We start from the raw sequence: 26,383 nt of genomic DNA on the forward strand, positions 1-26,383 counted from the left end.
GCCAAGCACTGTGCCTTGAATTCAGATCTCAGTATTGTGTGTGTGTGTAAAATATAAAACAGTCTTAGAGGTCATCATTACCTTAACTGTAGGCAGATAACAGGGGCTTATTAAGATTAATCAGTTTTCCAAACACAGTAAATTCACAATTCTCCTAGATATCTAGAAGGTCCATGCTCTTTCTTCTATTATTTTGGGTTCCTCAAGAAGACATGAGAGAATGTGTAAAGAATAAGGGCAGTATTGATACAGTGTGATTTATTCATTTGGCTCATAGGAAACAAAAATTGTCTCTTCTGCTTGTAAAGTTATATAAACTAAACCAAATATTTGAGAAGAGCCGATATTTTAAAAATGCCCTGCTTTCTGTCTGCTGGATTGACTTTCTTGCTGCTTGCAGGACTAAAGTGGAATTCATTGTCTCTGTTTAAATGCTTCATCTTCAATTTTGTCATCCACGCTTTCTGGGTCATCTCATAAATGCTGAGCCCTCTAACTATTTAGGAAATGTGAAAGAAAAATAACTACCCAAAGCATGGAGTTGAGTGCCCAAAAACAAAAAAGAAAAAGATTAAAAATGAGGAGGATTGAAGGAAGAATATACGTGTAGGTTGAAAATGAAGTAAATGTTAAATATATCAAGGACAAAAATAGCTTACAAAGGATCAAAGTCTAAATATTTACTGTTTCATTTGGCTATGGAAGGTAATTGCATTTTTGCATTTTATTGTTGTTGAATTTCTAACTACATCCAGCCTCAATGATGATCTTTTTTTTTTATAAGAAATGGAAGTTCAGTCTTCATACATAACGGAAATAGAAAAAAACCCTAGCTGACGCTGGAAAAATGAGAATTTCTTTCATACTCCACTTGTGCAAATTCCTGAAGTATCCACCTTTCTCCTGTAGAGGAGAATGGAGGATAGAGAAATTATACAAAAAATAAATTTCTATGGTGTAAGAATGATTTTCCATTTTTACTTTTTCAGTCCAAGAAGTTGTGGATTTATTACATGTCATAACCACAATTTTCCCCTGCCATTCTAAACTTGTATTGGAACTGCAGATTTCTTTCCTGACCATTATATTCCAAGAAGGAAATATATTTTTATGCTAAGGGTTGAGTTTTCCTGGGACTATTCTTACACCAAGGACACTCACCTTACTAAGTATAAATAGTTGTGCCACCTGAAAAAAGGTTGTAAAGGTTGTTGTCCACCATTTTCCACACTTTTAATTCATTAGGTCCATAGATTCCAAAGGAACTCTCTTAATAGATCATAATTTATTACTATGTGTACTATGAGCTGTGAAGTTTGTCTTTTAGATTTATTTGGAATTATATAAACTTTTGGCATTTTCATTTGTTTATAGGTTTTTCAGATATTTCTATACATTGAAATGCACAAATCTTAAGTGAACAATTTGATGAAATTTGATAAGTTGACACCTGTGTAATATATACCGCCATAAAGATATAGGACATTTCCAAATAACCCTCAAAATTCCTTCATTCATGTTCTTTTTCCAGTTAATCTACCAAAACGTTAAATTTTTGCTTTTTTTCTTTATAGGTTAGTCATATTTATTCTAGAACTCCATATCGTTCTGTAAAACATACAAAATGAGCGTATTATGGAACATATAGTGCATACTCTGGAGTCTGGCTTATTTTGTTCAGTGTAATATGCATGGGATTCATTCATGTTGTTGTATATATCAATAATTCATTTTGTTTTGTAGATATATATTATACTGGTAAACCTGCCATGCTTTTAAAATCCTTTCCTCTGTTGATGGATTTTGAGATAATTTCATTTGGGGCTAATATAATGTTTAAGAGTATAAACATTATCATATTGGTCTTTTTATAATAATATGCTTTCATTTCTCTTGGTTAATACCTAGAAGTAAAATTGCTGAGGTAAAGGGTAAGTGTATGTTTAACTCTATAAGAAACAGTCAAATCTTTAAGCCTAAATGGTAGAGATTTTACATTCTCATCCACAGTGCAGGAATATTCTAGTGGCTTCACATCTTCAACTATGTATGGTATCAGTGGCCTTTTCTGGCCACTTTAATTAGTGTTTATGGTATCACATTGTGATTTGAATGTGCATTTTTCCAATTACGGTTATTTTTATGTGTTTATTAGCCATTCGTATATCTTGTTTTGTGTACTGTTTGCTTAGCCTTTTGTCCATTATCAGGATTGTCTCTTTATTGTTTAGTTGCAGAAGATCTTTCTTTTGAAACTAGTTCTTTAAATATATTAAAATATTTTTTGCCAGTCTGTACCTTGAATACTCATATCTTACTAGTATCTTTTAATAAGAATTTTTATTTTGATGTAATACAGGTTTATATCTGAACTCTATGTTTCCTTTGATCAGTTTGTCTTAACTGTATCCTAAGACCTTACTACATTTTATTTGTTATTTCTAGTAGTTTTTTTTAAGATTACTGAAGAATTTCTACATGAATAATTAGATCATTTGCAAATAGAGGCAATTCTTCCTTCCCAGTGCCAGTGACCTCCTCCCCCCACCCGCCCCCCATCCCCATATCTTATTCCACAAGGTAGGACAGCTAGTACAATGTTGAGTAGAAGTCAGGAGCAGACATTCTTATCTTTTTCCCAATCTTAGGGGGAAGGGCACCTTTCACCATTCAATATGAAGGTAGTTGTAATTGTTTTGTTGTTATTGTTTGTAGAGATAGCCTTATCATACAGAAGAAATTTTTTTTTTAATTTATTTTCCACTATACAGAATGGGGACCAAATTACACATACATGTATACATATTTTTCATCCCATTGTTGTGTTGTGATGTAAGTATCTAGACATAGTTCTCAATTTTACACAGCAGGATCTCATTGTAAATCCATTAACCCCAAGCTCCCGATCCCTCCCACTCCCTCCCTCTCTCCCTGGGCAGCCACAAGTCTATTCTCCAAGTCTATGATTTTCTTTTCTGTGGAAACGTTCATGTGTGCTGTATATTAGATTCCAGTTATAAGTGGTATCATATGGTATTTGTCTTTTTCTTTCTGATTTCACTCAGAATGAGTCTCTAGTTCCATTCATGTTGCTGCAAATGGCATTATGTCATTCTTTTTTATGGCTGAGTAGTATTCCACACCTTCCTAATCCAATAGTCTGTCAGTGGACATTTGGGTTGTTTCCATGTCTTGGCTATTGTGAATAGTGCTGCAATGAATATGCTGGTGCATATGTCTTTTTGCCATTTCTTGGGCCACTCCTGCAGCGTATGGGAGGTTCCCAGGCTAGGGGTCTAATTGGAGCTGTAGCTGCCAGCCTACGCCAGAGCCACAGTAACACGGGATCCGAGCCGCGTCTGCGACCTCACGGCAATGCCGGATCGTCAACCCACTGAGTGAGGGCAGGGATCGAACCCGCAACCTCATGGTTCCCAGTCAGATTCGTTAACCACTGCACCACGATGGGAACTCCCTGGTGCATGTGTCTTTTTCAAGGAAAGTTTTATCTGGATATATGCCCAAGCGTGGGATTTCTTGGTCATATGGTAGTTCTATGTATAGATTTCTAAGTTACCTCCATACTGGTCTTCATAGTGGTCGTACCAGCTTATATTCCCACCAACAGGGTGGGAGGGTTCCCTTTTCTCCACACCTCTTCCAGCATTTGTTATTTGTGGACTTATTAATGATGGCCATTCTGACTGGTGTGAGGTGGTATCTCATGGTAGTTTTGATTGGCATTTCTCTAATAATCAGGGATGTTGAGCATTTTTTTCATGTGCTTGTTGGCCATCTGTATACAGAAGAAATTTCTTTTGATTCCTAGTTTGCCAAGAGTACTTGTTTTTAATATAAAGGAGTGCTGAATTTTGTCAAATACTTTTTCTGCATTGGGGATGATCACATAGTTTATCTCCTTTATTCTGTTGGATTATACTGATTGATTTTTTAGTTAATCTGACGTTCATTAGATAAACCCCAGTTAGTCATGATATATTGTCTGGATTCAGTTTGATTATATTTTGTTGAAGATTTTTGCATTTAAGTTCATGATGGATATTGGTATGTGATTTTTCTTTTATAGTGTTTATGAAGTTATAACATTGGAGTTATGCAAACCTTATAAAACATGTGAAAAGTGTTCTTTTCCCCTTAGTTTTCTGAATGATTTTGGTGTGCAAATGGATATATTTTACTCCTTAAAGTGTTTGAGTTTATCAGTGAAGCTATTGGAGTCTAGAGTTTTCTTTGTGGAAATCTTTTTTGAATAACTTGATCTTTTTTGATATACAAATATTTCTATCGTCCAACTATCTGTCCTATCTTTCTTTTTATCTATCCATCTATCCATCTTCCATATTCTGCCTTGTGGTAGGCAGATTAGCTTCCCTGCTACTCTCCTCCAGAGGTGTCTATGGTCTAATGCCTGGAACTCATAAATAAATTGCATTACATAACAAAGGGGCCTTTGCAGATATAATCAATGTTATGGCCTTTAAAATAAGATTAACCTATGTCCTCAGGTGGGTCCAATCTAATCATATGAGCCATTAAAAGCAGAGATGTGGCAGAAGGGGAAATCAGAGATTTGAATTGTGAGGATTGTTGGTTTAAGGATGAAGACTATATGTCAAGATAGGGACCTCTTTCCTATAACCACAAGCAACTGAATTCTGCCAACAATCTAAAAGAGCCTGGAAGTGGTATCTTCCCCAGAACCTCCAGGTAGGAACCCTGCCCAGGTGACACACTGATTTTGGCCTTTAGCACTATGAGCAGATCACCGAGTTGAGTTACACTCTGTCCAGACTTCTGACTCAGTAAATAAAAATTGGGTATTGTTTTAAACATACATTATGGCAGCAGTAGAAAAATAATTATGCTTATATAAAATTTTCTGTTTCATCTTGGGTCAGTTTTGGTAAATTGTTTTTCACCTAACTTTTCAAATGTATTGACATAAAATTATTCAAAATATTTTTTATTTTAAAAACTATTTAAATAAAAATATAGTTTACTCATACTGTTTAAACAAATCAAGTAAGTTAAACAGTAAAATTAAAGTTTCAGTGTCCCCCTGCAATTCTGAACCCAACATCCCAGATATAACTGTTGTTAAAGTTTCCTTTTGTAGTTTATTTTTTTTAAGGATTTTTATTTTTTCCATTATACAAAATATTTTTATTCTTTTAATGTTTCTAAGACCTGTAATGCTATCCCTTTTTGATAATATGAATCCTCTCTCTCTTTCTCTTTCCCTCTTTCTCACCAATCTTACTACATATTTGTCAATATTATTAATGTCTTCAAATAACCAAATTTCCTGTTGTTTATTTTGTGTTTTATTAACCTGAGCTTTAAAAAAACCCTGTGTTCCTTAAACTTTAGAGGAACCTCTTTGTTTAGCAAGCTTCTTAGAGTAGAAATTTAGATCACTGAATTTAAAGATTTCTGTTTTAAAAATAAACATAGCGTTTACAATGATAAACTTCTAAGTATTAATTTAGTTGACTCCCAGAAATTTCTATTTGCTTCTTCCCTTGCTATGTTTTCCTTAATGAGTGGGTTTAGAGGTGTGCTGTTTAATTTCCAAATACATGTGCATTTTTCAGATATTTTATTGTTATTGGTGTCTAATTAAATTATCTTGCTACCAGAGAACATATTCTTTTATATTTCATTCTTTTGAAATTTTTTATTTTTTTATTTTTGTATTTTTTAATTTTTATTTATTTATTTATTTTTGGCCCTTTCTAGGGCCGCTCCTGCAGCACATTGAGGTTCCCAGGCTAGGGGTCGAATCGGAGCTGTAGCCGCCGGCCTACACCACAGCCACACCAACGCGGGATGCAAGCTGAGTCTGCAACCCACAACACAGCTCACGGCAACGACGGATCCTTAACCCACTGAGCAAGGCCAGGGATCAAACCCGCAACCTCATGGTTCCTAGTCAGGTTCATTAACCACTGAGCCATGACGGGAACTCCTTGAAATTTTTTAGGCTTGTTTTTAGGCCAATGTGTTGTCTAACTTCATGAGCATTCCAAGTGTACTGTGAATGCTGCCTGTAGGAATTCTGAGCTCCGGTGGCCTATAAATATCAATTAGATCATGGTGTTGTATGGTGTTGCCAAGATCATGAATAGCCTTATTCACTTCTGATAGTTATTCTATCATTTACTGAGAAAAAGATTATAAAATCTCCAACTATGATCATCAGTCTTTCTTTTAGTTCTTTCAGTTTTTTACTTTATATATTTTGAACTTCTACTGTTTGGTACACTTAGAGTTGTAATTGTTGTGGCTTGCTGAAAAATTTTCCATTTTATTATTATGAAATGTTCCCTTTTATTTCTGTCAATGCTTCTTAAAGTCTACTTAGTCTATATTAATACAGATACACTTGCTTTCTTAATAGTGTTCTCATACTTATATGTGTGTCTGTATTTATGTATATATTCATGTTTTTAATTTCAGCTTATATGTGTCTTTATATTTCTGGTATGAGTCTTGTGGTCAGAATATAGTTGGGCCTTGCATTTTATCTGGTCTGGAAAATCTCTACCTTTTAACTGGAATTTTTATCCATTTTCATATGTGGCACTTATCAGTATGGTCGGCTTTCAAGCTAGCTTTTTGCTATTTGTTTTGTAGTCATCTTGGATATTTTGTTCCTGTTGCTTTTTTCCTCCCTTATTGTGCTTAAATACTTTTATTTATTTATTTATTTTTATTTTTATTTTTTATCTTTTCTAGGGCCACACCTGTGGCATATGGAGATTCCCCAGGCTAGGGGTCTAATTGGAGTTGTAGCTGCTGGCCTATGTCAGAGCCACAGCAACGCGGGATCCGAGCTGCATCTGTGACTTACACCACAGCTCATGGCAACGCCAGATCCTTAACCCACTGCGTGAAGCCAGGGATTGAACCTGCAACCTCATGGTTCCTAGTCAAATATGTTAACCACTGAGCCACGATGGGAACTCCCATTGTACTTAAATACTTTAAAGTATTTCATTTTAATGATTTTGTTAGCTTTTAACTATACATTTTTGCATTTTAATTGTTTATTCTAAAGATTAAAACACACCTCTTCAACTTGTTATTATATAAGTAATACTATATTACTTTTCAATAATGTAATTTCATTTACCTTAACCTTTGTGAATTGGTGTCACATATATTATATCTGCATTATAATCCCCCAAAACAGATTTATAATTTTAGCTTTAAACAATTATATGTCTGTTTTAATAAAATAAAAGAAAAACATATATATGTGTATGTATATGGTTTTTAATCTATATATCTATTATATAAACTGTATAGTTTATATCTGGTATCATTTTCCTTCAGCCTGAAAAACTTCGTTTGGCATTTTGTGTAGTACAGATCTGCTGGCAACAAATTCAGTCTGTTTATCTGATATATATATATTTTTTTACTTTGCCTTCATTTTTGAATGATGGTTTCGTTGCATATAAAATGTTTTGATTTTTTTCTTTTAGTGCTTTACGTTGTTTCAGTGTCTACTGACCTCCATTATAATGTGAAGTCATCTATTCATTGTCGTACCCTACATGTTCTATGTCATTTTTTGTGTTTTCAAGATTTTCTATTTAACTTTGCATTTGAATATTTAGACTATAATGTGCCCAGAGTTAGTTTTCAATGTATTTAGTCAGTTTAGCAGTTTGAATTAACTTCTGAGATATGTACATTTGTGCTTTTCACCAAATTTGAAAAATATTTAGCTGGTATGTCTTCAAATATTTTTCCATCCCATTATTCCTTTCTTTTTTTCTTCTGAGACTCCAATTACATGTATGTTAGACTTCAGACATTGTTCCATAAATCACGGAGGCTCTGCCAGTTTTTCTTTCTTTTTTAAAATTTCTCTTTGTCAGTTGTACAGTTTCTGTTGCCTTATCTTCACGTTCATTGACCTTTTCTTCTATTTGCAGCTGTTTGTTAAACCCATTGAGGAATTGTTCATTTCAGTTATCGCACTTTTCCTTTTAGGTTCAGTGCTAGCTTCTTTTACACTAGAAGCATGTTATGTTGCCAAGTGGCAATAGATAACATTCTCTTGGGATGATATATTTGAATACTGGAAGAGTCTATAATAGGATTCATTTGCAGTATTGTGCAGAACTAGGAAAGAGCAGTTAGCTTCTTGGAGAAGGGCAATGGAGAAATGAAAATGATGTTAGTGCTTTGATTATAGATTTCTGGGGAAAATATTTATGTTCACATTTTAATATATCATCTCATATTTATATGATCATTGTCTTTGTGATTCTGCATTTTTTGTGTTTTTCAAATAAATTGGGGGCTTCATGACACCTTCAAAAATGTGAACAAGGTGCAAAATTGTAAAAATAAAACCATTTAAACAATTGGTTTCCTTTGCCAACTAATGTAGTCCTTAACAGCTTTAACCCTGCAGAAACAAATGGCTTTTCCATCACCAACATGTTCAGATTGGTTTGAGGTGTTATATCAGTTTTGTTGGGGTCATGAAATATTCTTCTGCTTGCTAAACATTGAAACCATAAGAGTGAAAGTTCTAGGTCCATTCGCTTAGTGACTGGTATAAAGACAGGGTCAACTGTTCCCTGATGAACTCTTCAGTAAACTGATTAGATTGGGTCTAGCATTAGAAAGGTTGCTCTAAGGAGCCTAAAAGAGTCTCATTTTGTGCCTACTTGGCCACCTAACTGAGAAAACCTGGAACCATAATCACTTTGCTCCTACACTTTCAGCTCTTCATGGTCTGGGAACCTAAATCCTAATGTAACTTTAAGAGGTGAGGCACTAAGCCTCCTCATTACTAGTCTACCAACTTTTAGTTTAATGTCTTGTTAGTTATCCTGAGTGGCTCAGATGCATGTCTAAGTCTCATCAACTAGAGACTCTTGCTAGCCAACACAGAGGAATAATTCCTGCTGAAATAGTCGTAGCTTGAGGAGCCTTAAAGAGCTTGAGGAAGGAACGTGTTAAGTATTGATTAGCAAGATATGACTCCTCCTGTGATACTTAGCTGTGGTGTTCACAAAAGACAATTTTTCTTTTGAATGTTTGATTCACTGAACACCTGTCTGAGTAGTAGAACTAATGTAAAGGGATTATGGAAACACAAAACACCTGTGCATGTGAACGTTCTTTTGTTAGTGCGCTTGGGCGGGTTTGCTTTTTGTAGTAAATAATAGTAGCAGTAGCTTTTGAATGAAAAGCAAGGATGATTACAACTGGAAAACTGGCTCTGTAAGTCTTTCCAGTTGCACAAGCTGGAAACACAAAATGTAGACTGCTAACCCACCAAGTTCCTCAAGAATGGTCCATATAGTCCCTTTGTGGCACAAATATGTGCATTGAAGGACATTTGCCCCATACATGACCTCTACCTAGATGAATGGAATAAGGAAAGAAATACCAAGATTTCAAAGGAATCTATAGCAAATCTCTGGAGGCATTTTTCAAGGGCTTAAATATTTAAAACTAATATGAAATACTCTAAAAATGTTTAATAATGAAATTTGGGGGAAAACACACATTAATATTAAATTTATGTCCCTACCCCCTTTGGGATTTTTAGAGTATTTTACTAGATGTTTTTAAGAGAGTTTTTTCCTCAAACTACATGGTACTGGGTATGTCTACTGTTTAATTTTTCTTTTCTTCTCAGGAAGAAATATTCTCCATTTTGTGGTTTCAGTTTAAGCAGTGGCCTTCTGAAGCTGTCAGGTGCTTTCTTATGAGGTGGAGGAAAGTAAAATCTATTGTGTGTTGTTGTTAAAAATAACTGATGAGGAAAGTCAAGTTCCAAAGAGCTGAGCAGAGCAGAGTTTCATGTGCTCTGAGAACAGGATTGCTACCTCTTAGTGCGTCATGCTTCCTTGGTGAGTCTGACAGGGAGCTCACAATGAGTTGTATCGCTGGCCCTAAGAAGGTTCTGGCTCTTACCCGGGCAGAAGTAAATAACACATTTCTCAAAGCTCAGCTTATTTGGGCAGGCTGAGCATTCCAGGGTAAGACCCTCTCTACAAAGTTAATATTATACTTGAGATCAGCTGTCACTCTTGGCAGAAGGGGTGACAGCAGTTGGAAAACACTAGGATCCCATTTCCAAATCCCCACAGTTCTGGTCCTTAATGTCAGGTTACTCAGTCTCCTCTTCCATACACCCCAAGGCTTGACAGCAGTCACCTGCCCTGGCTTCCATGTGGACATTTGTTAGTCCTATAAATTCCAAACCTGACTGATCAATAGAATCACACGGGGAGCTTTAAAAATGTAGATACCTGGTCCCACTTTGAATAGTCTAATTTTGCAAAATTCAGGTAGAATTTACCAGGTTTGGAAATCTTGGATTTAGCAGAGATTTAGTTTTGTGTTCCCGAACAAAAATATATCCAACTCCAGAGAGCAGGCATTTAAGAACACAAAGTCTGGTATTTCTTGCTACTAAGAAATGATGAAGGTTTATTTATATTTTATCCATGTCCATGAGAAAAGTTTAAAAGGATTCTTTACATTTTGCTGCTAAGGGAGAGGCCCTTTCATTTTTGTAAATTGACATTTGCATATAGGAAGTGTGAATGTTAATGCTGTTTGATGACTTTTTTATATTTTAAACTTAATTTTGTTTTAGTTTAAATTGTTTTGTTCTGCAGGATCAGGGAGGGATGTGGAGCTTGGATTTTCAACCAGCCTTCCTGTTTGCATTCTCTAGACACACCTAGCTTGACCAGCCGTCTCAGCTTTCTGGTTTTAATGCCAGAAGCTCTGCTGTGTACCACAAAGTCCCTCAGTCCTCAGAAAACCAGAAAACTTGGTCACTGTAGCCATACCCCATGATCAAGACACTTGGTGTCTCCAAACCTGAGACACTTTCAGGCTCTGCAGAGCCTGGCTCTTGTGGCCTTCTCTAGCAGGCCTAGTTCCCCTTTGTCCAGTCACAGGCTTCCAAACCCTAAACGTCTTTTGACCTTTCTTTTCTACTTCTCTTTGTCTACTTTTGAAATCATACTTTTGTGAATAACCTTTGCCGTTATTTTAGAAAGGTTTTGGCTAATGATGGAAATTGCCATCATGTATGCAAGATAACATTTATTTATTTATTGTGGACTTAAAAAAGATTTTATTTCTATTGAGATAGAATTGACATGCAACACTGTGTAAGTTTAAGATGTACAACATTTTGATACATTTACATATTAGAATACAATCACCACTTGTGTTAGTTAACACCTATGTCATATCACATAATTGTCAACTATTTTATTTTTATTTTAAAAAATTTATTTTATATTGGAGTAGAGTTGATTTAAAATGTTGCGTTATGTTAGTTTCAGATTTACAGCAAAGTGATTCAGCTCTACATAAACATATATCCATTCTTCATAAGGTTCTTTCCCTATATCAGTTATCACAGAATATCGAGTAGTGTTCCCTGTGCTATGTAGTTTGTCCTTGTTGATCATCTATTTCATTTATGGTAGTGTGTATATGTTATTCCCAAACTCCTACTTTATCCCCCCCCCACCTTTCCCCTTTGGTAAGTTTGTTTTTGAAGTCTATGAATCAGTTTTTGTTTTTTAAATAAGTTAATTTGTATTCTATGAACATATAAGTGACATCATATATGTCTTTTAGATTCCACTTATAAGCGACATCATATAATATGTGTCTTTCTCTTATTACTTTACTTATGATAATTTCTAAGGCTATCCGTGTTGCTGCAAATGGCATTTTTTCATTCTTTTTATGACTAATATTCCATTGTATATGTATACCGCATCTTTTTTTTTTTTTTTTTTTTTTTTTTGTCTTTTCTAGAGCCGCACCCATGGCATATGGAAGTTCCTAGGCTGTAGCCGCCAGCCTACTCCACAGCCACAGCAATGCAGGATCTGAGCTGCATCTGCAACCTACACCACAGCTCATGGCAACGCCGGATCCTTAACTCACTGAGCAAGGCCAGGGATCGAACCTGCAACCTCATGATTCCTAGTCGGATTCATTAACCACTGAGCCACAACGGGAACTCCCCTGTATCACATCTTCTTTATCCATTCCTCTGTCTGTGGACATTTAGGTTGCTTCCATGTCTTGGCTATTGTTAAACAGTGCTGCGGTGAATATTGGGGTGAATTTATCTTTTCAAATTATGGTATTCTCTGGATATATGCTCAGGAGTGGGATTGCTGGATCATATGGTAGTTCTGTTTTTAGTTATTAGGGAACTTCCATACTGTTCTCATAGCAGTTGTACCAATTTACTTTCCCACCAACAGTGCAGAAAGGTTCCTTTTTCTCCATAACCTCTCCAGCATTTATTGTTTGTAGACTTTTTGATGATGGCCATTCTTACCAGTTTGAAATGATACCTCATTGTAATTTTGAGTATTTGTCTAATAATTAGTGATTTTGAGCATGTGTCATGTGCCTTTTTGCCATCTGTATGTCTTCTTTGGAGAAATACCTATTTAGGTCTTCTGCCTATTTTTGATTAGATTGTTTATTTTGTTGATATTGAGCTGCATAAGCTGTTTGTATATTTTGGAGAGTAATCCCTTGTTGGTTTCATCATATGCAAATATTTTCTCCTGTTCTGTAGGTTTTCTCTTCATTTTGTTTGTGATTTTCTTTGCTGTGCACAAGTTTTTAAGTTTAATTAGGTCCTATTTGTTTATTTTTATTTTTATTTTCATTACTGTGGGAGGTGGATCTGAAAAAATACAGCTGAGAGTTATGTCTTAGACTATTCTGCCTATGTTTTCCTCTAAGAGTTGTATAGTATCCAGTCTTATATTTAGGGCTTTAATCCATTTTGATTATATTTTTGTATATGGTGTTAGAGAGTGTTCTAATTTGATTCTTTTACATATAACTGCCCATTTTCTGAACACCACTTATTGAAGAGACTGTCTTTTTTTCTGTTGTGTATTCTCACCTCTCTTGTTTTAGATTGACCGTATATGTGTGAGTTTGTTTCTGGGCTTTCTATCCTGTTGCATTGATCTATTAGTCTGTCCTTCTGCCATTACCACAGTGTTTAGATGACTATAGCTTTGTAGTATAGTATGAAGTCAGGGAGCCTGATTCCTCCAGCTCTGTTTTTCTTTCTCAATATTACTTTGGCTATTCATGGTATTTTGTGTTTCCATGCAAATGTTAAGATTTTTTTTGTTCTAGATCTGTACAAGATGCCATTGGTAATTTTGTAAAGATTTCACTGATTCTGTGGATTGCCTTGGGAAATATAGTCATTTCAACAATGCTGATTCTTCCAATCCAAGAACATTGTATAACTTTTCATTTGTTTCTTTGCCCATATTAAGGAATTTTCAGCAGTTATCTCCTCAGTATTTTCTTAGGCCCTTTTGCTCTCTTGTCTTCTTCTGGGACCCCTGTAATGTGACTGTTCATATATTTAATGTTGTCCCAAAGGTCTCTTAAACTGTCATCATTTCTTTTCATCCTTTTTTCTTTATTTTGTTCTGTAGCAGTAATTGCTGCTATTCTATCTTCCAGTTCACTTATCAGTTATTCTGCCTCATTTATTTTGCTATTGATTACATCTTATGTATTTTTCATTTCAGTTACTGTATTCTTCAACTCTGTTTTTTCTTTAAATCTGCTAGCCCTTTGATAAGCATTTCTTGTAGCTACTCAGTCCATGCCTCCATTCTTTTTCTGTTATCTTGGATCATCTTTACTATCATTACTCTGAATTATTTTTTTGGATAGTCTGCCTATCTCCATTTCACTTAATCATTCTTCTGGGGTTTCACCTTATTCATTTGAATGGAACGTATTCCTCTTCCATCTCATTTTGTCTGACTTTCTGTGTTTGAGATCTTCATTCTCCAAGCTGCAGGACTGTAGTTTTTCTTGCTTCTGATGTCTGCCCCCTGGTGGGTGAGACTGGTCTAGAAGCTTGTCCAGGCTTCCCGCTGGGAGAGATTGTTGCCTGTCTCTGGTGGGCGGAGCTGGGTCTTGTCCTTCTAGTGGGCAGAACCATGTGAAGGTGTGTGTTTAGAGGTGGCTGTGGGCTCAGGAAGACTTTAGGCAACTTGTTTGCTTATGGCTGGGCTGTGTTTCCTCCGTTTGTTGTTTGACCTGAGGGATCCCAGCACTGGAGCCAAAGGCTGTTGGGTGGTCTTGGTGTCAAAATGAGAGCCTCCAGGGGAGCTCGTGCCAATGGGTACTTACCAGTACTTCCACCACCAGTGTCCTTGTCCCCATGTGAACCACAGCTGTCTTCTGCCTTCCCAGGAGACCCTCCAAGATTATCAGATAAGTCTGGCTTAGGTTTCTATGAAACCACTGCTTTTACCCTGGGACCTGGTGCATATGGGACCTTGTGTTCATGCTCCAAGATGGAGTTTCTGTTTCCCCCAGTCCTGTGGAGTTTCAGCAATCAAGCCCAGCTCACCTTCAGAGCCAAATGCCCTGGGAGCTTCTCTTCTCAATGCCAGACCCCCAGGCTGGTGAGCCTGATGTGGGGCACAGAATACTCCTGTGGGAGAACCTCTGCAATATAATTATTTTCCAGTTGTGGGTTGCCCACCCAATGGGTATGGGATTTGTCTGTATTGCACATGTACTCCTTCTACCATCTCATTGTGGCCTCTTGTCTTTGGATGTAGAATATATTTTCTGGAAAGTTCTGTTCTTTTTTGTTGATTTTAACAGTTAGTTGTGATTTTGGTGTTTTCATGAGCTCAAGTCCTTCTACTCCACTATCATATTTCTAGCATTGGCCCTATTTTTCATCATTTCTTTTATATGATGGGAACTATTAATATCTGGTCTCTTAGAGACTCTGAAGTTTATAATACAGTATTGTTATCTATAAGGATATTTTGACTTTGATGATTTACCAAATTTCGTATCCAAAATTAGGTTAAACTTTACCTAAAACCAACTCCAAGGTCTGTAAGAGGACGGTTTCCCCATAATTATTGTGAATTGGTCCCTGGAACTCTCTTATTTTTTAAAACTATGTATTACTTGGATTTTATCCCTTTATTAGCCTTCTCTAATTTCTACAAAAGTTCACCCAAACCCAAGGAGTTCATGAATTTAGTAATTCACAAAAAGTAATTTAGTAATTCACTGCCTGGATGGCAGGCAGTGTCATAGGACAAGTCACATCACAGGGTATATTGCCATTGGCCATATTCCCCTCCTCACAGCCTCTTCAGACGACCGAACACTTCTATTTTCACACAGGTATTCAAAGTTTTAGCTTCTATCCTGAGAGGTATTTCGATAAATGCTCCTTTTTTTTTCATGCTATGATTTTTGATATGAGAGAGTAAATGTAAGGTGTTTATTTTGGTAATTATGAAACTCTAGTGGAAATGTTGGATATCAAAACATCTTGCCCCCTAAATGTAGGAAATGAAAGGGAGCATATCCTACATAATCACCACTTGCATTTCTGAAAGTAGCATCTGTGGGAGTTGGGGAAGAAAGTGGATGGCTTATGTATCATTTCAGTTTAGCAGGGGGAGTAACAAAGGTAATGATGGACACTTTATTCAAGGAATTTACACATACCAACAATTTTACTTTGATGATCTCACTATTACTCTTATTTTCTAGATGAGGAGATGGAAGCTTACAATTGTTAAAACAAAACAAAAACCTTGCCCACGTTTGCACAAGTAGCAGACCTAGATTCTCCTCAGGCATCATGACCACAGACCCTGTGCTTTACTTATATGCCCATCACACCAAGAATGTGGAATGCTCTTTTGCACAGATATGCCTATTGCGTGTAATTTCAGAGCTGATAGAAAAGAAGTAGAATGGTGTTTCTCTACCTCTCATCGCACTGTAATTATAAAGCCTGTGTTACCAGCGGCTAGGTGCTCACTACTACCCCAGGACTGCAGTAATGACCCTCTGGCTTTAGCATCCATGAGGATGTGCAGGGAGCTGCTGGTCAGAGCTCTGTTTCATTGCTGCTGTCAGGTTTACATCACTGGTGTCTGGAGAGCTCTCTCAGCCATGTGGTTCCCTTCCCAGAAGACCTGGCTCATACTCTTCTCTCTGTGGTCTGGGCAACCCCTTTACCTACAGCTGCACAGCCCCTCAGGCTCTCTTCCTGCTGGGAACCCTCTGTAACCACACTAGGGGTCCGGAGTGAACTATAGTGTAGTCAGAGCACACTGCTCTTTGATATTAATATTAAGGTAAACCATTTTTACATGGTTTGATAAAATTTCCTTTTTCTTGATACTGTAGTAACAAGCATCTATCGATTTCAAAGGAGATGCAAAAATTAATAATAATGAATTTTGAAATATGTTTAGCTCATGCCTCTCTTTAATGAAGGAATGGGCTTTTTTTTTTTTTCCCCCAGAAGCAAAGAGAAGGAGCTTTACATCTTCCAAAATTCTCTGAGTGAGGGCTGAGACTTATAAGGGAAGAGTGAACTACCTAAGCTTGCATGTCTCTAATTCTTAAATAACCCACTTGTTCCATGTTACAAGGGCACAGTCAGTACACAGACTGAGAGAAGTCAAGATAACCTATTGAAAAACAAGGACCCCTCTACTTTAGCTCTCCTCAGATACCCTCAATCTCATGTTTAAAATGGGGATAATGGGAGTTCCCGTCGTGGCGCAGTGGTTAACGAATCCGACTAGTAACCATGACGTTGCGGGTTCGGTCCCTGCCCTTGCTCAGTGGGTTAACGATCCAGCGTTGCCCTGAGCTGTGGTGTAGGTTGCAGACACGGCTCGGATCCCGCGTTGCTGTGGCTCTGGCATAGGCCAGTGGCTACAGCTCCGATTCGACCCCTAGCCTGGGAACCTCCATATGCCGCGGGAGCGGCCCAAAGAAATAGCAAAAAGACAAATAAAATAAAATGGGGATAATGATGTCGTTTCCTGTGCGATATGGAGGGAGCTTGGAAGTGGTCACCCCCAACCTCACACAAGATAAAGCTGAACAAAGTGAAAATTAACAGCTTTTCTTAGATTCATCAGAGATTCGAAGTCACGGGGAAGACAGCTGCCCCCCTCAACCCAAATTAGAGCGACAAACAGGTGGATACAGAAAAATCACAATTTAATGGAATAGAAAACTTCATGGGAATCAGTACTTGGTTAGGAAAATCTAAATGAAATTGGTGACGAAAACATGACTGTAATTGGTTTATTGTTGGAGGCTCAGTGTGGACAAGTCGAAGAGATAAAAACTCCAGGGGGCCTCATTTTTGTGAATTTTACCTTCAGGAGCCCTGTGAGGTTCTCCGAGTGAAGGTTGGAGAAAAAGCCTCTTATGCTTCTGCTGGGGGGAGGGGAAGGTGGCCATTCTGAAATACACTCAGAGCCTTCTGTTCCTTAAGCCGGGGTTGCTAATAGTTAGATACAGATATCTGGGGACAGTGAAAGGATGAGGAGTGATAATATCTGTAAAAGCACACAGTACAGTGTCTGGAAGAGCTGTTGTTGCAGTTACTTTACCATTTTCCTGTGCATCAGCTGAGCAGTATCCACATGCACTAAGGCAGCGATGCATGAAACAGAGGACCAGAGGCAGATGGCAAGGAATTCTGTGAGACTGACTCGAGGAAACATCAAGCGGCTTTCATTTTGGAAACATTACTGTAATTTGGCATTCCATCAGTCATATTCTCCAGTAAGTCCCATGACATAGTAATCCATTCCCTGCTAACATTAAAAAAACCAAAAACAAAAAACAAAAGACAAAGACAATTTCTAAATGCTGCCCTACTTTCCCAAGCCCTTTACTTTAGAGACCAAGGTTAGAGTTTAAGTCTTCTAGTGCCTTGGCACCTTCCAGTTCCCTAGGCAGCATCCTTTCAGCTCGATAGTTATGTGTCCGCAGTGACACAAGTAGTGTGTATTGCTTCTCAACTGGCTCTTGCAAGAGCAAACAGTAGCAGACACAGGGATAAATTGCTGGTGGAGATGGTAAAGAGCGTCCTGATTCCACTCTACTCTGAGAGATAAACAGGGAGGCAGGTAAACCGGGCACTGATGAGACTAGCAGGAGAAACCACTGGGGGCCAGAGGACAGTGTTTGAAATCCTACCATTTAATGTTTTCCTTCTAGGTTTTACAATTTAGTTTTTACACTGGAGTTCTCAGAACTAAATCTTCTTACTATTTTTTTTTCTTCCCCATCCCCCACCCAGGTAACCATGATTGAGATTTGAAAGCACAAAAACATGACTGTAATTGGTTTATTGTTGGAGGCTCAGTGTGGACAAGTCTAAGAGATAAAAACTCTAGGGGGCCTTGTTTTAACGTAGAAGATGTGTAAGATTTTTTTGGACATGTCCTGTGTACTAAAGCATATAAGATCGTCCAGATAGGAGGAGAGAAAGCTTATGGAGCTGTGATTGGTTCCTTCAGACACCTGGGAGAGGAATCAACTTTGTTGATTCAAAATGCAGAATCTACACACTTGGGCAGAAGCCACAGGGAAATCGAAGGAAGAAGTTCTATGACAGTTGCAGTTGTTCAGCAATGAAGTAGATTGCTTCACAGCCTAGGGAACTTTCTGTCACTGAGTTTGATGGGCTGGGCTAGAATACAAATGTGACATGCGTTGTGGTGAATTGGAAGTTGGACCACCTTGAAGATTCTTTCCAACTCTGATTCTTTTTTTTTTTTAAATTAGTTCAAGATTAATGCAATTTAAAGAGTTGTCTTTTACATATTTTTTATCAAGTCTGATTTGCTCTCCAGGAGGTTCCTGCATGCCCACTCATGTTTTCATATCTTCCCCTGAAAACTTTGGAAATGTTCACGTGACTTAGTATTTAGATGTGTTAGTAAATTTACATAATGATGGTCTATATTCCTTGTGACATTCATATGCTGTCAAATTGCTTCACTTCTGTTCTCACCAAGATGAGGGAAGTGTAATTCTTCATCCCCTGAGCCAGGATTTGTTTCATTATTCTGAGTTTAATGAAACACAAGTATATTCTGAATGCACATCTTTAGGCCTCTCTGTGAATATTATTGGGGGTGTAAATCATGAAATAATTTAGAAATACCACACATCTTCAAGAATAGCAAGTGAGCACCCTCTTTTAATCAGTTCTTTGTAGGATCTGGATACACACATCCACCTGACTGGTCCTCCGTCATCCCTTTTACACTTTGGGCTCCCACCACCTTCTTTGCTGCTGGTGCAGCCAGTATAATATGTTAAAATTTAGCATCTTCTATCTATTTCTCATGGTGGAGAAAACCACTTTTCTCTATCTAAATCTCTGCAATTATGTTTTAAAAGACATACAATGATAATGTCTATATTTGTGCAGGTTTAACAATCGGTCTAATTTTGGAACAGGACTTGGAAGTGGTCGCAGCTGTCTTCATCACATTTTATTTCAAGGTAGAGCTTAGAAATCCAGAGGACTCAGTTGGAATCCCACCTCAAGTGAATGGTAGGCTCTCAGGCTGAGAAAAGGAGTAGTTGTTGGAAACTTTTAGAGTCTTATTTTCTGACTGTGGCTTAACTGAATATTCTTAATCCAGAACCTAGTATCTGGGCTGGTTCATATAAAATACAGTAAAAAGATCTTCACAAAGGCCATTTACCAGCCTGGCAGAACTTGGCATCTTCATGGGAGTGGGGTGGTGTTTATTGGTGAGAGACTTGTCTGAAGGAATAGGAGTGCCAAACAAAGCAGTTACTTGGCTTTCTGGGGCATCAGAATTCATGAGAGCAACACGTCATTGTTCAAACTGAGGGTCAGGAATTATAATCCTCTTTTTGTCCTTGGTGGGCTACTTGTGTGGAGGGTCATATGCATTAGCTTGTAGACTCCTGGGTTGGAAAGAAAAATGATGATAGCTGCTTGTTTTACTGGCCCAGTTTTTTTCTGTTGGCGAAAAATCATTACAAGTTGTATTTTCTGAAGACCACAATGTGGTTACATAGACTTAAAAAGAGAAATACCTAAGCCTATATTTAATAAGAAAGTATGAAATACAATGGTAATTTTTATTGCCCTTAACTTTTATAATACATACAGTTTTTCTTTTTGCCTTTATTCTTGTTTGTATAATTGAGTTCCCCTACTGGCAATTAGGTATTTATAGAAAAGGCATATGTTATTGTACCATCTCCCTTTTTTCTTTGCCCCCTGACTTCAGCAACCAGTGTTGTCTTAGATGAGAATGAGCACTATATACTTTTTTCTAGCATTCTGGTATCTTCTGGGGCTTTTTTTCTTTGCCATACCCCCAAGAGAAAGATATAATTATTAATCAGTTTTTATGGGCAGTGGAAAAAAGCAGTCCTGGCTAGCCCTGTGCAATAGAACTCTTTGCATTTATGACAGTGCTGGGACATGCACCATCCAGTGTCATTGCCACTGGCCCCATGTGGTTCTTGTGCACTTGAAATGTGGCTAGTGTGACTGAGGAACTAAATTTTTAGTTTTATTTTGTTTAAATTTATACAGGCATATGTGGCTACTGGCTACTAAATTGGACAGCAGGCAATTGCCACAGAATTCATAGCATTCAATAAGATGATGGGGTAAATGCACTAATCAGTGGGATTCACCATTCCAATGCCTCTTTTCTATATGGAACCAAATGGTACTTAGAGTGATGCAGTGTCATTTTTGATAGATGTTAAAATGATTATCAAAAAAGATGAGAAAAATCCACCTAGAGCATGTATAATTAATAATAGAGACTATTACTTATGCCAGTTGCTTTATCTGCTATACAGATACATCATCCATTATTTTCACAGGTGTCCCAAGTTAGATAATATTTTTTTTCATGTCATGGAAGAGAGGAAACTAAGGTACACCAATTTAAAATAACAGTCTCAAGGTTATACAGCCAGTAAGTGGTGCAGCCAAAGTTTGAACCCTGGTAGGGCTCTTCATTACTGTGTCTCACAATGAATATTTCCTCCATCATCTTTAGAGCATGTGTACATAGTTCTCCAGTCTCGGGTGTAGGGAATGGGGCAGGTGGTGCTAAGAACAGGAGCCTTGGTACCACACTGCCTAATTTGCATCCTGCCTCTACTGCTTATCAATTGTGTAAATTACTTAGCAAATTACTTAGTATTTCTGATCCTCAGCTTAATCCTTTTAATATGGAAATAATAAAGGTACCTACCTCTTAGGGTTGTGGTGAGGGTTAAGTAAGTTAACAGTTCCTGGCACATTGTTTGAATTATACGTATTTGCCATTATCATGATTTTTAATTTGAAAGAGATTTTCATGTATGTTAGGATGTTGATTTTATTTGATATTAATAGATGAAATAGCGATAGGCTTTGGGTGTGCTTCCCCCTCAAAAAAAGTGAGACTCTAATAATTCAGATAATTTAGGAAGAAACATCCTGCTGTTCAGCCACTTTCGTGTTTCCATCACTAGAATTACAAAGTTTCTGTGTCCTCTGGTCCTGCCAGCTCCTCACATTTTTGCTTTTCATGTTATGCCTCCTTTGGTGTCTTTGATTTGTTCTGAATGCTGAGCAGTGACAAATACCAACACAGCTGGAAAGAGCCATAAGATTTGCTTTTCTGTCTTCCAGTGGGGAATTATTGCCATGGATACCAGCATCACAGGGAGACTCGAGCACTCTCTCAGCTTGCCTCCTGAGTCGTCTGACAGCTGTTTCTGGCAAGGCCAATAATGAGCATGCTGCTAGCTTCATATCAAATGAGAGGCTGAGCCACATCTCTTTTTTTTTTTTTAAACCACAGATGGCCTCTGCCCAAGACACCAGGTATGGCCAGAAAGACTCCTCTGATCAGAACTTTGACTACATGTTCAAACTGCTCATCATTGGCAACAGCAGTGTGGGGAAAACATCTTTTCTGTTCCGTTACGCGGATGACTCCTTCACCTCTGCCTTCGTCAGCACCGTTGGGATCGATTTCAAAGTCAAAACTGTTTTCAAAAATGAAAAGAGAATCAAGCTTCAGATTTGGGTAAGTGGCTTTGAACTGACAGAATTCTTCAGTCTAGGGCATTGAACACGTAAATGTGTGAGGGAAACACTTTCTGCCTTGTTCTGTCCCCATGGGGTCCATAAACCTCCATTTCCAAGTTCTTTGCCACAGAGCATTCTGTTTCAAAGGCAAGGTAGTGACACCTCTATAAAATATGGGGACTGAATTAGACCCTGTTGTCATGTGCTGCTCCTCAAGAGTCTTCAGAAGAAAGAAGATTCAAGTATCTGTTTGTTGTGGTGAGGAACATGCAACCAAAAGTCTGGCTCTGGAGCAGGTCTCTGAATCTCTCCCTACTGCTTTTTAAATCTACAAAATAGGCAGAGTGAATCTAGCCTTTTCAGGTCACAAGAAGCAGCCTGCGCTGGGCATTTTAAAGAAGGTAAATAACCAAATATAGAGAAAGCTTAGGTTTAGTCCCTTCATGAAGCCCCAGATAAAATTTGCAAAGAGTGTGTTTAATCTTCACAGACTTTGTGTTTTCAGTTCTAGGAGTTATGTTTACCCAAACACGTCTAACAGAACAAAACAAATTAAGTAAAATATTTATTTTAAACAGTTTTCCCCTAAGCTTAAGCTTCTCCAGTAAGTTTTGAGACCATGTGTGTAGCAGTCTGCCTTCCCTCAACCACTGCAGAAAATCAGAGATTCCTTAACTAGATAGTTGGGTAAATTTAGGAGAATAGCAAGTGAGAAACAGAAGAAAAAAATGTATGCGGGTAGCAGATTCAAGGTAACATAAGAGATGAAGTAACCAAAAAAAACCTGGTTTTACCAAGAGAGAATTATGCAAACATTTTTATGTACATCACATAATATATAGGTACAAAGGTAGAACATTCTTACAATTAACCTTGGCCCTCTTTTCCTGTTCTGCTGTACCTCTGCCGCTCAAACTGATTTGAGCTCCCAAGAGGTGAGGGTTCTACTTTCTTCTGAGACAATTTCAAGATCTACTCCTTTGGTACTGGTGCCAGGGTCTATCTGTAGAACTGACGATAAGTCTGCCTCCTCAAATATGGGAAGTTTAAAGAAAGACAAATTGCAGGGTAAAGCATTTAAACTTTTTTTTTTTTTTAATAAGAGTCCTCTATTAAGATATTTGTACAAGGAGTTCCCGTCATGGCGCAGTGGTTAACGAATCCGACTAGGAACCATGAGGTTGCGGGTTCGATCCCTGCCCTTGCTCAGTGGGTTAATGATCCAGTGTTGCCATGAGCTGTGGTGTAGGTTGCAGATGCGGCTCGGATCCTGCGTTTCTGTGGCTCTGGTGTAGGCTGGCAGCTACAGCTCCGATTCGACCCCTAGCCTGGGAACCTCCATATGCCGCGGGAGCGGCCCGAGAAATGGCAAAAAGACAAAAAAAAAAAAAAAAAAAAAAAGATATTCGTACAAATATATTGGATGTCCTTTAAATACTTAAAGCCCTTAGGAGTAATACTTAAAGATATGCAGATACATGTTCTACTAGGCAGCTTACAATAGATTGTTACTATTTTACTTATTTTAATTCTGGAGTCTTCCAAGTTTTATCAGAACTCAGGCAATAACATAGAAAAGTAGGCCTGGCCCCCTTTGCTATTTTTCTGGTCTCTAAAGCCATTTGTGTTGTGAAGGGTTTCCTCTTTTGATAATTTAGAAATACACAGCCCTGTTTGTGGAGACAGAGAAAGCTATGTTGATTGCTTCACTTTCTCTTCCTTTTTAGTTTTAAGCAACCAGTTGTCATATGGAGATAACTTTCACGTTCAGCCTTAAGAAAGGTCCCTTAACTCTCAAGGGGCTTTGATAAATTAAAAATTTAATTAAGTTGGCAGTCTCATATTGCTCAAATCTATGACCATGTTCGTTCTGCTGTTATCACAGAAGTGCCATTGCTCTGGCTGACAGCTTCTGGTTTCCCTCTCTGCTCTATACCTTAGGGTTATTTAAAGATGGCTGTTGTGATCATTTAGGTAAAACAACAACATGGTGTATAAATTCAGTCCTGTAATCTCTAGCAATTTCTCAATGTAGGTTTTGGCCAGAAGTGTTGTTTAGGGGTACACAATCATCTGTCCTTAATGTAAAAGTGATATACTTCAAATAATATACTTTCTTTGAGACTTATATTCTCATACTTACAAAAATATTTTTTTTAAACCCTTGATGCTTCTACCCAGCCAGAGCTGCTTCCTTTCCCCTTCTTGGACACTTAAGTTTAGTTTTCTGTCCAGGTCTTACTTCGGCAGGAAAGATGCTCTTCTCTCAGCCACACAAAGCCCACCTTAGATCTATGAGCTGCTTCTACTCTGACACCACCCATGCTTCCTCAGGTCCCATAACTTCACTTGGAGGCCTCTGGCATAGAGATCTGTTCAGATTTGTCGCTCATCTTCCATAGCCCACCATTTTCCCAAACTGCCAACTCATGAAACCGCAGTCCAGTCTGGGACCTCATTCCAGGGATGCTTTCTCTCACTCTTTGGACACCCACACTCCATTCAGGGGTCAGCCCCTCGGGAGCCCTTCCCCTAGTGTTCTCCTTGGTCACAGCAGTAGTCTGAGGGCCACTGCTTCCTTTGCAATCAAACAGTCTTATTTCTTCCTCTTAGGAACATTGAGGACTCTTAACTCACCTGTGATTCCTGAGGTGTTAAATGGATTGTATCCTACCATATACCAACTGGTCTACTAGGTTTGAATCTTTCAAAAGAAGTATTTTACAAAGATTTTGTGCTCATTGAATTTATAGTCTTGTGGAAAAACGAAATGAATACTCCTGGGGTAACTACATAGACTTCTGTAAGCAAACACCAAGTTGTGTAAATATGATGCATAGCTAGCATTTACTGAACATATACCTGTGCCAGGCATTATCTATGCTCTACCTCTAATCCCTATAACAACCTAACTTTGTACTTAATATTATTCCTATTTTATCCAAGAAACCTGAAGATGGGGCAACTTAAATAGCTTGTCCAAGATCATACATGATGAGAGGCTGGTTCCAGGCCCGGTCTATTAGATTTTAATGCTTTGGCTTGTTCCTCTTGTTCTTCTTCTCCATTCTGCCCTAATTAAGAAGTCTTCTTGAATGCAGTGGTGTTTTGTGAAGATGGTAATCTTAGATAATGTATCCTGGGCTGTTGAAGAAGATGTTTTTGAAAGTTTGACCATCTCAGTGAATTGCATCATGCAGAGGAAGAGATGATAAGGAGTGACTGGGTGGTAAGCCTACATCTAGGCATTCCTACAATAATTCTAGGGATTCCTTCTTTGTGCTATAATGGAACACTAGAAAATATTTAGTTGAATATAGCTCTTGTTTTTGATGACGTAAACAAATTATTTATTTGGGACTCTATCCTGCACTGATGGTTTGCCATCTTGTATTTTTAACAACCAAGCAATGAACTTTTTTTTTCCCCAGCATATAGTATTTTAGGCACCTATGTGAATGTGTAAGTCATTCATTAAGGTGACACAATTATCTTAGCCTATAGTATGATCTGTTTCTACATACAGCATTTCTGACACCAAATTTGTGGGTTTTCTAGTCCAAGTAGTTCTTCATTTCTATGTAGACACCAACAGGTGTCCTGTAATTAAATACAGTGCTTATACTAACACTTCCCAGGGTTAACACAGGTCCCCCAGGTAAAGGTGTCAGCTCCACAAACCCATCCCTCTCTCTCAGCACCCCCCACACACCCAGTCCCACTTCAGACACTAGACATCTGGGCCACCTGTGCTTCTAACCTTGATGTATTCACCTTGATATATTTGTCAACTGGAAATTCTCCAAATCTCATCCTTCAGGATTTTATGGAGCTCCCATTATGCAGGCATGATTAATTAAATCCTTGTGCATTGATGATTAACTCAGCCTTCAGCTAGTCTCCCCTCCCAGAGGTCAGGGGGATGGGGCTGAATGTTCCAACCTTTTGATCTTGGTTTGTTCTGTGACAATCAGCCTCCATTCTGAAGCTGTCTAGGGGCGCACCAAGAGTTACCTCATTAGTGTAAACTCTGGTATCACTGAAAGAGGATTTCGCCTCTGTCACTCAGGAAATTCTAAGAAGCTCTGCTCAAGGATGGAGGGAAAGACCAAATATGTATTTCTTGTTCTATCACAATATCACATTCTATTATATATTTCAAAGGAAGAGAAGCAAAATTGTTAAGTAGTAATGAAAATCATCATGGATTCTGATCTCTCTATTTTAAACTGCACATTAATAGAACTGTTTCAAGGTCAGAAAATGATGATATAGAGAGATTAAGTAAATTGACCTCACTTTACAGTTAGTGCCAAAGCAGAGTCTAGAATCCAAGGCTCCCGCTAGCTACACCAGTCTGATGTCTACTACTCAAGTTCACACTCAAGGTAAGTGCTGTGCTATGAT

The 26,383-nt window shown here is 37.9% G+C and overlaps 1 protein-coding gene across 3 annotated transcripts in view; it reads left to right on the forward strand.

The window, feature by feature from the left end:
• The window catches only part of RAB3C (RAB3C, member RAS oncogene family), a 317,768-nt gene that overhangs the window by 3,873 nt on the left and 287,512 nt on the right, over positions 1–26,383 (forward strand). For all 3 annotated transcript variants that reach the window (XR_014831368.1, XM_003483830.5, XM_003359779.6), the window contains exon 2: positions 21,747–21,974. Coding sequence is in view for 2 of the 3 variants with exons in the window: in XM_003483830.5 (XP_003483878.1) it covers positions 21,747–21,974 (228 nt within the window). In the remaining variant the exon portion in view is untranslated. The remainder of the gene's footprint in view (positions 1–21,746; positions 21,975–26,383) is intronic.

The sequence above is a fragment of the Sus scrofa genome, chromosome 16 (genome assembly GCF_054392235.1).
Source record: "Sus scrofa isolate SSC_HxYL_T2T_F1_AM1 chromosome 16, Sscrofa_HxYL_maternal_Yorkshire_Landrace_v2.0, whole genome shotgun sequence".
In the NCBI taxonomy this organism is placed as follows: domain Eukaryota; kingdom Metazoa; phylum Chordata; class Mammalia; order Artiodactyla; family Suidae; genus Sus; species Sus scrofa.